General features: G+C 39.5%; 1 protein-coding gene across 1 annotated transcript in view; it reads left to right on the forward strand.

Annotated features, from left to right (window-relative positions):
• Positions 1–14,674, forward strand: part of NRF1 (nuclear respiratory factor 1) — a 117,816-nt gene that overhangs the window by 67,376 nt on the left and 35,766 nt on the right. The window contains exons 6-9 of the mRNA XM_069461821.1: positions 3,402–3,560; positions 4,376–4,573; positions 5,223–5,324; positions 12,717–12,874. Of these exons, the coding sequence (XP_069317922.1) occupies positions 3,402–3,560; positions 4,376–4,573; positions 5,223–5,324; positions 12,717–12,874 (617 nt within the window). The remainder of the gene's footprint in view (positions 1–3,401; positions 3,561–4,375; positions 4,574–5,222; positions 5,325–12,716; positions 12,875–14,674) is intronic.

The raw sequence follows: 14,674 nt of genomic DNA on the forward strand, positions 1-14,674 counted from the left end.
TTGGGATGAGACCCAAGTCTAAACGTGAAATTCATTTGTATTTCATATACACCTTATACACATAGCATGACAGTAGTTCTATATGATATTTTAGTAATTTTGTACATGAAACAAAGTTTTGACCATGACTTGTCACACGAGGTCAAATGTGGAATTTTCCACTTGTGGGTGAAGTCATGTCAGCACTCAAAGACATGTTTTGGAGCATTTCAGATTTCAGATTTTCAGATGCTCAACCTGTAGCAGATTTAAGATTAAAACTGTGTTGGATTCGAACCATGATGCTTCTGAATACTTATTTGTTTTACATTTGAAGTAGTTTTATTGAATAGATTTGGAGAGTAGATGGTTAAAGTATCTTTTTATAAAAAGAACAGTTTTTTTCTTCATAAAATTAGAATTATCAATCAGTTGCCAAATAGCTGTGATGCCCCTAAATTTTGTAGCAAATTGAGCTCTACATTTTATAACAAAAGTTATGAATACTATAGGAGTTGCTGAGAAAAGATAGCTGATGACTGAAGTAATAGTAATAAAACCACTGTTAATTTAGTACAACTATGTGTATACCTGCTATCTCTAATCCTCTCAGTTAACCCTGTATATTTGTCATTATCATCAACCTTTTGCAGGTAAGAAAATTAAGTTTCAGAGACAGGATTCAGAGCCAACTTGGAGTCTAGAACTCATGTTTTTGTTGCTAGAACTGACTCAAGAGAAGTGATCAGTATATGTTCCACAAAGAATGTAGGACTTGCTGGGTACTAAAGAATGAGTGGTGACATTGGAATAGTAGCCTGGAAAGTAGTCCAGCAAGGGGGCAATCCAGAAGGCAGAGAAGCAAGAATGGGCTCAGCAGTTCATAAGACAGTTCAGAGACTTATCTAATGAGGACCAAGGCTGCCTGGTGGGAGTTAGTAGGAATTGAATTTAGTGTGAAGCCAGATTGTGGCAGGTCTAAAAAGCTGGACGAGGAGTCTAGTTTAGTTGCCAGTAGTTAAAGGATGTTCGAAGGTTTTTGGACCATTGGAGCTTTGTAGGTAACATGTGGGAAAACCTGTCTGGTAAGGATATATGGGAAGAGAGAGAGAAGGGAGAACTTGGAGTTCCACAAGAAAGCCAACTAGGAGGGTACACTGGCCTTTGGCTAGGAAATGGAGATGAAGGTGGGGCTGGAGAAGAAGGGATGGTTAGATACCACAGACATTTCAAAGAAGAAAAAATTGGACTTGCAGTGAGTGGCTAGATGGGTGTTGAAGGAAGGAGGTAAAGATAACTTTGAGGTTTTGAGATTGGGTGTCTGGAGCTTGGGTTTCTAATGGCAAAGACAAAGAAGTTGAGGAGACAAGTGATTAGAGAAAGGGTAGGATAGGGATTTAAGTGAGGAGGCTGACTGCGCCCACATTTCAGGTAACCTATGAGGTATTGAAACTCAATGGAAAGCCTCGTATGAGAGAACCAAAGCAAAGGGCCCACAGTGAGGTGCCAGCATGACCCAGAACCAAAGACCAGAGGGAACTATTGGTGCAATAGGGTGAGGGCTCAGAAGTGGAGTGATCACCATAATTGGAGAACATATAGGGGTTCCCATTGGATTTGAGCAGGCTCTGTCAGCCTAGTGCTCTCCACAATGAATGCTTTCTGAATGCTTTAGGATTTTGTTAATTTAGAGATATGTAGCCTTCTTGTTTCATTTTCTCCAGACTCTCCTAGGTATGGATATAAAAAACTCTCCTTTTTGGAGACTGTTAATGGTATTAAAATAAAGGGGAACTTAAACAAATTTGTGGTATCAGTTTATTTAATTTATGCCTCTGAGAAATCCATTTTTTTATATGATTAAATATAGAATATTGTATGTGAGGATTAAGCCCTTTTCTGCTCTATGTACCTGAGGCTAGAAAAAGACACACTCCCAAGAAATGAGGATAAAGGGAAAAATGACTTTGAGATGCTCTTTCTTAAAATAACTGAAGGAATGACCTCATGAGCCGGCTGATAGCATGGGTTTGCAAATGGATACACTTCTATCAACCTGCTGCTTGATGCCGCAGAGCCAAATATATGTGGAGTGCATTATATCATATCCTGTAGGCAGGAGACCGTCTGGGTGGGGAGAAGGACTTAGAAAGAGAGTGAAGAGGCAGAATTAACAAAGTGAATGCTGTCAACCAGAGCTTGCTTTATTAGGTAAACATTACTGACTGGGTTGACAATTTGTATCATCTTCTGATAAAGTAATATCCATTATAATAAGAAGAATTAGGAGACTACCTGATATTTATATAAGATCTTCAATATTAAAAAGTGTTGCCACACTCACTCAGTAATACTTAAGTATTCCCATTTCTGTTTTTCTTTTTTGACTTTATAACTGTAAGTCCTTCAGTCTGACTCATTGCCAAAAACGTCCTCTCCTTTTGGTTTTAAGCTGCAGAGGCAGTATAGATGCATGGTTAGTTGGAGGATACTGCTTATCAGGAGTGTTGTAAACCACCAGGTTGAAAGGAAAGCAGTAGGTCTGGGGAAGAGTCATAAGGTTATAACTTGATAAACTGCTTTTCTTGCCCAAAATCATTATTAACAACTAAGAATATTCACAAAATAGACCCCCGCTCCCGCCTCCCCAACACACAAAGAGTGTGGTTACTGTGCCAGGAAATAAGAATGGCAGTTGTCTCTATGCTTTAAAACTTGTTTGGTCTGGATTTGATGTGTAAAATAACTCTGAATGAAGTCCATAATGTTCTTAAAGTCACACATGCTTCACTATATCTATATGTTAGTCTTATGGACTATGGCCTAGCTTACTAGAAACTTTCTAGAAGAGTTAGGGTTGTTGTTCCTTTTATTAAGTTAAAGGCCTGTTTATTTTCATATATTTTGTGATCAACCACCTTACTGAATTCTTATTGTTTATAGTAGTTTTTGATTTGATTCTTTGGGGTTTTCCAGATATATAGTCATTTCATCTACAATGGTGATTTACCTGCTTCTCATCCCTTATTTCTCTCTCTTATATATTACATTGATCAGTACCTGCAGAACAGTGTTGAAAACACCCTGACTTTGACATCTTAAATAAGAGGGAAACAAGCTATAGTACCAGTAGTATCGTAGGGGGCAGAAATCAAACTTGGTAGATATTCTTGCTCTTATAGGAACAAACTCTACAAAATGCAGCTTAAGGTGCACTTTACCAACATATGTATGTATAATCCTCAGTCACCCTTGGAGCTATGTAACCTGTGGAAAACAATGGTTTTTTTCGGTCACATTTTGGAATTCTCTGGGACCCTCCAAGAAGGCTCTCTGTTTTATAATCATATAGTTTGATAGGGGACATACACCCATCCCACATGTCTTTCATGAGTATTGATGACCACACTGTTCTCTTCCAGGCCCAGCTACGGGCATTTATCCCAGAGATGCTCAAGTACTCCACGGGTCGGGGAAAACCAGGCTGGGGGAAAGAAAGCTGCAAGCCTATTTGGTGGCCCGAAGATATTCCATGGGCAAACGTCCGGAGCGACGTTCGCACAGAAGAACAAAAGCAGCGGGTAAGGGTTCCTCTGGCCTAAGTTTCCCATTGCTTTTCCATTCTGAAGCAACAACCTCAATTTCTGTCATTTCTACTTCTTGTGCTAAAAAGTGCAAAAATATGTGTATAATAGTTAAACCTGTCACTCCAAAGAAGATTGATGTTCTCTGATTTATAGCATTTCCCATTCATCACTCCATCACTAAAGAGAAGACTGGGATGGGTTTGTGAACTTACACTCTCTCTTCATAGTTGTCTTTTGGAGCAGTTTTAATTTAATGATGTGCTTGGGAAAACCAAAGACACTTGAAGTAAATGTATTAATCACTTTAAACACTTAGAAAATGTCCTTATTTCAGGTTAGCAAGAATCACTGTTGAAAAATATAAATATGGAATTAGAGAAATGTGAAGTCTGCCAAGTGAGTCTGCTAATGACAAATTTTAGAAGAAAGACTAAAGTAGATACCATCTCTTACTTTTTATGCTTGTTTTTCATTTAGTTTGGAAGTTTACTGAAAATCTTAATACATCATTGTTGGCCAGAATAATCTTTTGTGAGAAGTTTGAGTTTGGCCTCAGGTTGGAATAGGGCATAAAACCCCAAAGCTAAACCAGACTATTATCAGGAAGGAAACCAGTGGGAAACCCTCTTTGGTATTTGGTGCTTAGTTTCTTTGTGCCAGAATCAGTGTATGGGAAATAATCCTAAGAAAGTTTACTCTACGAGAGGTTTGGTATGGTTTGATAAATAAGCATCTGCTTATTCTATATTGGGACTAAATAACCAGAGGTCTTTGTGGCTTAAGGTGCTTTTCTGGTCTTTTGGTGACAGGTTTCATGGACCCAGGCACTACGGACCATAGTTAAAAACTGTTACAAACAGCATGGGCGAGAAGATCTTTTGTATGCTTTTGAAGATCAGCAAACACAAACACAGGCCACAACTACACACAGTATAGCCCATCTTGTACCGTCACAGACTGTAGTCCAGACTTTTAGTAACCCTGATGGCACTGTCTCACTTATCCAGGTGAGTAAACCTGAGGGTTGCCAGATTGTGGTTTCTCAGATGGATCAGTGAACACCTCACCTCAGACTGGAGAAAGTTTTCTTTGTGCAAACTTCTCGGTGAACTTTGCTATATAGGTTCCCAAGATCTTGCTAGCTGAAAATGATTTCTGAAGAATATCATAAATTGTTTGCATTCTCTAACTACAGAACTATGAGTAGCTTTCCTGGACGTTTCTAAAACAGAACATTTTAAAATGACATCTTTTTTACAGTTTCACTGTTAGTGGCCAGGGAATATTTCTTCTGAATTACCTCTTCTGAGGTAATACACAGTTTGATAGGGAACCTTTAGAGTTCAGATTGGTGTAGTCTTACTGGATTTAAAAAAAAATAATAAAGTTCAGATTGAGTGAGAGTAGAAAGTTGGTTGACTGACACTGGGCACTGATAATGAAACGTGATAGCCCTTCTAATATTGATTTATTTGTTTGAAGTAAAATTCTGATACTCATGTTAATCTCTGAGATATGATTTTAGTAACTTGTTTCACAACATAAGGCATATTATCTGTGCTGAATTTGAGATTAAATCCATCTGAGCTTCCGAGTAAAGGAGAGGAAGAGGGCTCCATCCACTGACACGTAATCACTTTCCATATTTTTCTTTAGGTTGGTACAGGGGCAACAGTAGCCACATTGGCTGATGCTTCAGAATTACCAACCACAGTCACTGTTGCCCAAGTGAACTATTCCGCTGTGGCCGATGGAGAGGTAAGAAAGAGGATTCTACCTGCATCTTAAATACTTTGAATGTATAGGTGAGGGTAAGTGAGGGTCCAGAAGATGAAATAGTCTGCGCGGCTGTAGCACTGATTTTATTTAAACGTATTTAAACATTAGACCATGACAGTTTTGGAGCGTATCTCATGCTGTATATGTTAATTGTAACAATTGAAATTGATGGGTCCTTATGACTCAAACCCAACTGTCAGGAACTTAAAATTTTACATTTGCAATATAGCATTTTATACTATACACAATCAAAAGGGATTATTCCTTTAATACTTTTATGTTGTAAATCTCAAAGGATTTCATCTTTGGGCTTTATGAAAAAAAATTGGTTCATTAAAACTGAGGTTGACTAAGGGGAGCATTCTTTGAAGGAATAAATGTATTTGCAAGTCAGTAACGTGATTTATTACATTTTAAATATGGCTTTGAAAAGATTTCACAAGAGAATCCTTCTCTACCAAAATTGAGGTAATTATGGGATGTTAACCTAAAGGCAGCTAAGCTTTATTGAACACTTCGTGGGCTGAGCACTAAACCCTATGAAGTATAGCTTCTGTTACCGTCTTCACTTTATATATGAGAAAACTGAGACATACAGAGTTTAGGTGATTTGTCCAAAGTCACAGAGTAGTGCTGAAGCAGGATAATGCATTTAGAAAAACATTATCTCAGCTCTCAGCTCTGAGCCATTGGTGAGGATTCAAGAAGTGAAGAAAAAGGTTCATAAGTCAATGTGGGTGTTTCCCCTAAAGATACTGGTATGGTGTACCCCTGAACTTTGTAAAGTAGCCAACAGATGTGAAAGAGCAATGTCAGAAATAAAGCTAGAAGTATTATCTCACCCTTGTTCAAAGCCATGGAGCATTTCCACTTAGAACACCATACGGGCACTTTCATTTGTGTGCCTCAGGAAAGGGTAGAACTGACAAAGGTCCCCCAGCTAGTGAGATGAAACGAGAGTGCACGGCCAGGCTCCTTGGTCAGCCGGCTTGTATTAAGTCCCTGCTGTGCCACAGGTGATCCGTTAGCTATACGGAGTTGACTTACACAGGATCCCTGCTCTCTTAGGGCTCCGGTCCAGTGGGGGAGAGAGATGCCTACATAAATGAACTATGGTCCGTGCTGCAAGAGATGCTGCGAAGGGTGTGTGCCTTCCGAAGGAGAGGATATTTCCAGCTGAGGAGTCTGGGAAGGTTTGGGACAGGAGATAGCACTTGGTTTTTGAGTGTAGAAAGGTGAAGGCCAATAGGACACTCACTTTTCTAAGTGTATAAACATCGTAAAAGGGTATGGATTAGCAGAGCAAAAAATTAGTCTCAGAACACTAAAACTAGGGGACACTCCTTGGAGTGTGAAAGAGGTAGAGGTGAAGTTTATGAGATTTGTTAGTGTTTGGCATAGTCAAAGTTATCAATCATATCTCCCTATTGAATGTTTCCCATTAGTATTTGAAGAAAGTAACTTTATGTTTCTTTCCTTTATAAAAAAAAATTTTTATTGACACATAATATTTATACATGGAGTTGTGTTTCTTAAACACTTTGGAGACTAATTCTTTGAATCATATTTTACTAAATAACTTTACATATATGAAGGTAATTAATGTATTCAACCATTCCTTAAAAATATGGAAAAAAATATCAGTCACATATCTATGGCTTTTTTAGCATACTAACATCATTATTAAGTCATTTATTGTCAAGATTGGTAAATGACATATGTAAAATTTTAATCACCTTTTGGCAAATACCCAGATTCAGTCAGATGAAAAAAATATTCTAATTCTTCCCACACTTCCAATGAAATAAAAATGATATAAAGAGAGGAAGCATAGGTTACATCAGAAAGCACTAACATGGTTTAGATTATATAGTCTGTTTCCATTTGCCTCCTGATTTCTTAGATGTTGACATAGTTGTTAGTGTCTTAGTTTTGAACCCTAAGAACTGTAATTAGTCAAACATCTCACTGAAGTGGGGTAGATATAGACCACATCAGTGCCAATGAAGACACTGTATCGGGTGACTCAGTAGAAACATCATGCTTCCCTATGGTTAGCATCTTTTCTCCCATGGAACAGAAAGTACTTTATAATAATAAGTGATACCTATACTTTCAGAAGTTGGTCATTTTGTTATTCCAGCCTTACCAGTGAGAGCTCTTACCCTTAAACACTGCCTTCAACATCTAATATCATTTAGTTACATTTATGAGAATAACCATTTTAGGTCTTGGCGTGCTGAGAATACTTATCTGAATAGTTAAAAAGATACAAACCCTCTAGCCTTAAGCAGTTTAAAATTAAATGGGGACACAGAACAATTTACATAGACATTTATCATTGAGAAAAGAAAGAATTTCAAAATAATATAGAATAAACTATGCTAATTTTTAAATATATAATCTTAATTTTAATGTTATATTTAAAAATGCAAATTGGTTTGAGAATTTATTCTGTTGTATAATAAAGACTACCAATTTGTATTGGTGGTATTAATTGCATTAGGTGTTAGAAAAGTAAAAATTTGAAATAGAATGGTATCTGATGATAATGGTATAAGTGATTCTTAGAAGGGGAAAAAAGCCAAAGTACAAAGACATGAGATATGACTTTTCAAATGAACCATCAACATATATAACAGTTTTGAAGTTGCACAACTCATTTTAGGTGGTTTTTTTGTGAATGTCAATTTACCTGAAATATGGATAGGCTGAATAACAAGTAGGAAAATGAAAATAGTATCTTCTACATCCATCTGTTCAGTAAATACGTTTTGAGTCCTGTGCCAGGCACTATATAGATACAATATAATAAAGACTGCCTTTGCCCTTAAGGAGCACACAGGTAGGTGGTAGAGAAAAACAAGTAAAGAACAATTGCAGTGAGATAAGGATTTACTAGCAGCAAGCCCAGGGTGCTATGGAACTGCAGAGGAGAGGCCCTAACTTTAGACTGTAGCGGGGTGGAGTTGTCTTAGGAAATACTTCCCAGAGCAGTAGCCCCTGAGCTCAGACAAGAAAGGTAACTAGCAAGGCAAAGGATGGAGGTTTAGGAGTTGTGTTCCTATAAAAGGGAGCAGCACATTCAGTGCATTGAGTTGTGAAAGCGTAGAACAGCCATCGTGGTTCACTCCAGCTAGAGAGATAAGAGGAGCCACAGTTTGAAGGGCCTCATTGTGTAGTGGCTCTCTCTCAGAAACACATAGACACTAATAAATAGAACATCTTCTGAATACCTTCCTCTCCTAGAGTTACTGGCCCTTTGGAGCATGGTGACATCCAGGCATAGGTAACTACACACTGTCTCCCAACAAGTGGTACAGGAGGGCAGCAAGAGCTTAAGCAAATGAAGCCAAAGCACTGAGACTCAAGAATAGGAAATTCCAAAGAGATGTTAGCACCTAAGCTGATTTATCATCTGCCATATTTCTGATTATAAATCATTTCCTCTGTTTCTTCTTCTCTTCTCTCTCTACCATTTACTGTCATCCCCCTTAATCTTTCTTGCCATATAATTTAACTTCCTTAAATTATGCTGCATATGGCAACATTCTAATACTATTTTCACTACAAATATAGTTATAACTAAATGTGTCTATATTGAATTGCTGCCTTTGGAGTATGGGGACTTAGCAGAGCTGCATGGGCCAAGCTCAGGTGAGAGCAGAAGCATGAGTGGGGCTAAAACAGAGGGGCAGATCAGGAAGGAAGAGGACTGTTCAATGGCAATAGGTGACAGTGCCGCCCAGCTTTAGCCAGTGATTTGAGTAGACTCATTGGCCACCTAAGAACTGATGGTGTAGCTTGCCGTCTGCAGTAGCAGTGTTGGCAGTGATGCTCATTGGAGTAATGAGAGCAAAGCAATCTTTGGGAAGCAATAGCTTTGAAATTCCTGAGTGGGCAACTTTGTAGCTCGAGGATATCTCTGCCCTCAATGGGTGCCGGGCCCTCAAGGCTTGCAGGTACAATCCACTGCCCATGGGAGAGCTCAGGGCAAATACTAAGGTAGCTGAAAGGAATGTCTGATTTTTCTGGAAGGCTTCTGACAAAGATTCTGAGAAGCATATCATATTCTAAATATGGTAATAGAACCAAAGCAGGGGCATTTTAAATATTTACCTCTCCTGGAGCTTTCTTTAGGTACTTTCTTTGGGACACGGTGATAGGCAGGCACAAGATGACCACTCACTGGGCCCCAGCAATGTGAAATGGGAACAAGAGCTGCAGTAAGCACAGCTAAGTCCTGAGACCCAGGAGTGCAAAGAAATATTATATCTGAGCTGATTTATCACCTACCATATTTTTTTAGTAGAAATTGCTTTCACTGCCCCTGGTGCTTTTTGTGTTTGAAGGGGGATAATTAACCAGTATTTACTGAGCAAAATGGATTGAGGTAGCTAGATATAGGTATCCAGAACTAAGAAGTTTTGTCAGATGTGGTGGCTTGCTCCTGTAATTCTAGTGCTTTGGATGGCCGAGGTGGGAGGATCGCTTGAGGCCATGAGTTCAAGACAAGCCTAGGCAACACAGTGAGAACCCCGTCTTTATAAAAAATGTAAAAAAAATTAGCCAGGTGTGGTGACGTGCACTTGTAGTCCTAGCTACTCAGGAGGCTGAGGCAGGAGGATCGCTTGAGCCCAGGAGTTCAAAGTTACAGTGAGCTGTGATCATGTCACTGAATTACAACTTGGGTGACACAGTGAGACCCTGTCTCTTAAGAAAAAAAAAAAAGGGACAAAAGAAGTCTCTAAATGCAAAACATTGTATTAACATCAGTAGTTCTCAACCCAGGGCCAGAGGGAAGATTTGGCAATGTCTGGAGACATTTTTGATTGTTGTGACTGGGGAGGGCACTAATGACATCTAGTGAGTAGAAGCCAGCGAGGTGCTAACCATCCTGTGACACGCAGGAGAGCGTCCACAGCAAAAACTGGTCTGGCCCAGATTGTAAACAACACCAAGGTTGAGAAACCCTGGGCTAGATCTAGCAAAGTTGGATTTTCATCTACTCTATTACCAGATAGTAGTATGGTTTGTTTGTTTTTTCTTTTCTTTTCTTTTTTTTTTTTTTTTTTGAGACAGAGTCTCACTCTGTTGCCCAGGCTAGAGTGCCAAGGTGTCAGCCTAGCTCACAGCAACCTCAAACTCCTGGGCTCAAGCCATCCTTTTGCCTCAGCCTCCCATGTAGTATGGTTTTTTTTTTTTTTGTGGGGTGGTTTTTTGTTTTTTGTTTTGGTTTCTTCATAATTTCTCCCCTACTAAAAAGAAAATTTTTGCTACATTAAAAAAATTATTTGCCATTTGGCAGTTTCTATCAAAAATAAAAATATGGGCCGGGCGCGGTGGCTCACGCCTGTAATCCTAGCACTCTGGGAGGCCGAGGTGGGCGGATCGTTTGAGCTCAGGAGTTCGAGACCAGCCTGAGCAAGAGCGAGACCCCACCTCTACTAAAAATAGAAAGAAATTATATGGACAGCTAAAAATATATATAGAAAAAATTAGCCGGGCATGGTGGTGCATGCCTGTAGTCCCAGCTACTTGGGAGGCTGAGACAGGAGGATCGCTTGAGCTCAGGAGTTTGAGGTTGCTGTGAGCTAGGTTGACGCCACGGCACTCACTCTAGCCTGGGCAACAGAGTGAGACTCTGTCTCAAAAAAAATAAAAATAAAAATATGAAATAACTTTGATCTGTAATTTCACCTCTAGGAATTTACTGCATAAATAAATAGACTCACATATGATATATGAAGTATAGTAATATATAAGAATATTTATCACAGCACTGTTCTGTAATAGCAAAAGACTAGAAGCTATCTAAATGCCCAATAAAAGATACCTGGTTAGGCTGGGCACGGTGGCTCACGCCTGTAATCCTAGCACTCTGGGAGGCCGAGGTGGGCGGATCGTTTGAGCTCAGGAGTTCGAGACCAGCCTGAGCAAGAGCGAGACCCCGTCTCTACTAAAAATAGAAATGACCTGGACAGCTAAAATTATATATATAGAAAAAAATTAGCCGGGCATGGTGGCGTATGCCTGTAGTCCCAGCTACTCGGGAGGCTGAGGCAGAAGGATTGCTTAAGCCCAGGAGTTTGAGGTTGCTGTGAGCTAGGCTGATGCCACAGCACTCTAGCCCAGGCAACAGAGTGAGACTCTGTCTCAAAAAAACCTGGTTAAATGAATCATGATGTTCCTATATAATACAATGCTGTGTAGTTGTTATTATGTATCATGAATGAATGAAGCAGTTTTATATGTTCCAAAATGGAGCCATTTCAGAGATGTATTGTTTGTGAAAAAAGCAAGGTACAAAAGATGCGTAGAATATGCTGCCATTTTTACTCTTAAAAAGGAGGACATAGAAAGGGGAAATAGGTGTGTGTGTAAATATGCTTGCATATAGAGAAAATACCTCTGCAAGGTACACGAGAAAATGGGTAACAGTAGTAGACCCTCTGGGCAAGGGGTCTGGAGTCCTGGCATTATATTCCATTTGGTATAGTTTGAATTTCTTTTCTCCCATGGGCCATTTTTGATGACCCAGCCTATATATATTTTTTAACTTCATTTATTATTTATTCATTTATTTTAATTGACAAATTAAATGTATTTGTCACATACAACATGTTGTTTTGCAATATGTATACATTGTGAAATGTTTAAATTGAGATATTCATAAGTATACAGGGGAAGTCTTGCTTTCTGGCTCTTATCCAACCTGTTTCCAACTCCCTACCCCCAACACACACAATGAAGGAAATATTTTCTTTTTTTTTTTTTTTTTTTTTTTGAGACAGAGTCTCACTTTGTTGCCCGGGCTAGAGTGAGTGCCGTGGCGTCAGTCTAGCTCACAGCAACCTCAAACTCCTGGGCTTAAGCGATCCTACTGCCTCAGCCTCCCGAGTAGCTGGGACTACAGGCATGCGCCACCATGCCCGGCTAATTTTTTGTATATATATATTTTAGTTGTCCATATAATTTCTTTCTATTTTTAGTAGAGACGGGGTCTCACTCTTGCTCAGGCTGGTCTCGAACTCCTGACCTCAAGCAATCCACCCGCCTCGGCCTCCCAGAGTGCTAGGATTACAGGCGTGAGCCACCGCGCCCGGCCTAGGAAATATTTTCAATCGTTTCTTTTGTGTGTCCTTTCAGAATTTCTTTATGCAAACTGAAGCAAATTCAAATATGTATTCTAATATCCCCCCTTAGCACAAAAGATAGCATACTAAAAATTCTGTTCTCTACATTGTAGGTCATCTTAATTTAAAAAGTGTGTGTATTTGGCTAAAAACAGCAATTCATTTGAAAATTACTTTTTATAATCATAACCCTTTTGTGGCTTTAATTTTTACTGTCTTATCCTTTCTGCCCCAGGTGGAACAAAATTGGGCCACGTTACAGGGAGGTGAGATGACCATCCAGACGACGCAAGCATCAGAGGCCACCCAGGCGGTGGCATCACTGGCAGAGGCCGCAGTGGCAGCTTCTCAGGAGATGCAACAGGGAGCTACAGTCACCATGGCACTTAACAGGTGGTGGCAGGGGCGGGGAAATAAATGAGGATTGCAGACCTCTCCCTGTGGTTGTGGGTGTTCTACCTCAGGTGTTACAGTTGGCAGTTGGAACTTAACAATCTCAACCCATAAGATATTCTAGGTTGGCTTATAATCAACCTTTACCAAGAAAAATTGAGCTTGCTTTCTTCAGGTATGTTTAGGAAGGATGCTGCAGGATAGAATATTCCAATAAGATGTGGTTTCCAAAACTAAATTATATTGTTTCCTGCTTGGTTCCTTCACTGGCTATTGATAGGAAAGATCATCCCCATATCATTCTTCTTTTTATCATTCCTGACACAATTGTATTTTCAGTGGACTTAGGCATTTTAACTAATGGTTAAGAGTGTGGGCTTTGAAGTCATGCTACCTGGGTTGGAAGCCCACCTTTTGTCACTTATTAGCTATGTGGCCTTGGGCAGTTTATTTGAACTCTCAATGCTCAGGCTTTCTTCGTCTGTAAAATGGGGGTGATAACAGTACCTGCCTTATAGGGGTGTTCTGAGAATTCAGTGAGTTACATCATGTGAGATCCTTAGATCAGTGCCTGATGTATACTAAGGGCTGCTATTCTCATTATGTGCAGCACTATTAGTCCCAGATAGTCACTGAATTCTTAGGACATGCCAGCACTCTACTGGGTAAGTATGTAAATAGAGAAAAGAGTGCTCTAATCTCTGCCCTCAAAGAAATCATACTCTCATCGGGGAGACTAATTTAAGTAAAACACATAGTGAGCAGTAGTACTTAAGAGTATAATTCACTATTGAATTGTGTGGTATAGACTGAACATTGTAGAAATTCAGAGGAGGGAAATCACCTCCCCCAAAATATAAAATTAGCTAAAGTTTAGATTGGTTGTGATAGATTCTAGAGAGCCCTGATGGGTTTGTGGACAAATAATTTACTGTATGAGGCTGTGTAGTATGGTGGTTGAGAAGAAGGCACCAAGATCATATAGATTCAGGTTTGAATGCTAGCTTTACTACTCACTAGTCATTTGACCTTTAGAAACGTAACCCCTGAGCCTTGGTTTCCTCATTGTTATAATGTGGATAATACTCATCACACAGACTCATGTGTATGAGATGATGTATATAAAATTCCCATCAGAGTGTCCAACCCATAGTTTACACTTTAGGAATTATAGTTATTATCATTTAAATTATATCTTATGATTTGCCTTTTCAGAATTGATTATAGTGAGAAAAGATTAGAAGACCAGTTAGGAAAAGGCAGTCTTATGAAGGCCTTGGAAACTAAAGTAGTAAGAATGGAGACAAAGTGACTGATTTTAAAGGAAGTATGGCCAGAGTTTGGTGGCTGATTAGGAATAGAAAACTGAAACTCTCTCACACACACACTTGTCAGAGTTACTCAGTGAGTCCCTGACTGACTGGGATTGAAACATTTTTCTCAGCCCATTGAGCCATGTTGCTTTCCAATAACATTGAAGTCTTACTTAGTTCCTTAAGCTTTGGCTCAATTCCTCTCCTCCTTTTGAGAGAGGACACCCAGTAAACTTCTTGAAAGACATGGCCTCAGTGAGAACCTCTCTCCCTTTGGTCCGGTAACCCCTCACTGTAGCTTGGGGCCTGACAGGCTCTCGTTAAAGACCAGCAAAACTTGATTTCATTGAGAATTCCAACCAGAACCTTAGATATTCCAATGAAGTGTGAGTGTCCTGGGAACCCTGTACATAGTGGAAAATGTGAGGCACGTTCTGGCTCCCTTTGCTGTAAGGACCGGGGCTTATTTCTAAAGGCAGCCAGGGTA

This window comes from Eulemur rufifrons, chromosome 29 (assembly GCF_041146395.1).
Source record: "Eulemur rufifrons isolate Redbay chromosome 29, OSU_ERuf_1, whole genome shotgun sequence".
Classification (NCBI taxonomy): Eukaryota; Metazoa; Chordata; class Mammalia; order Primates; family Lemuridae; genus Eulemur; species Eulemur rufifrons.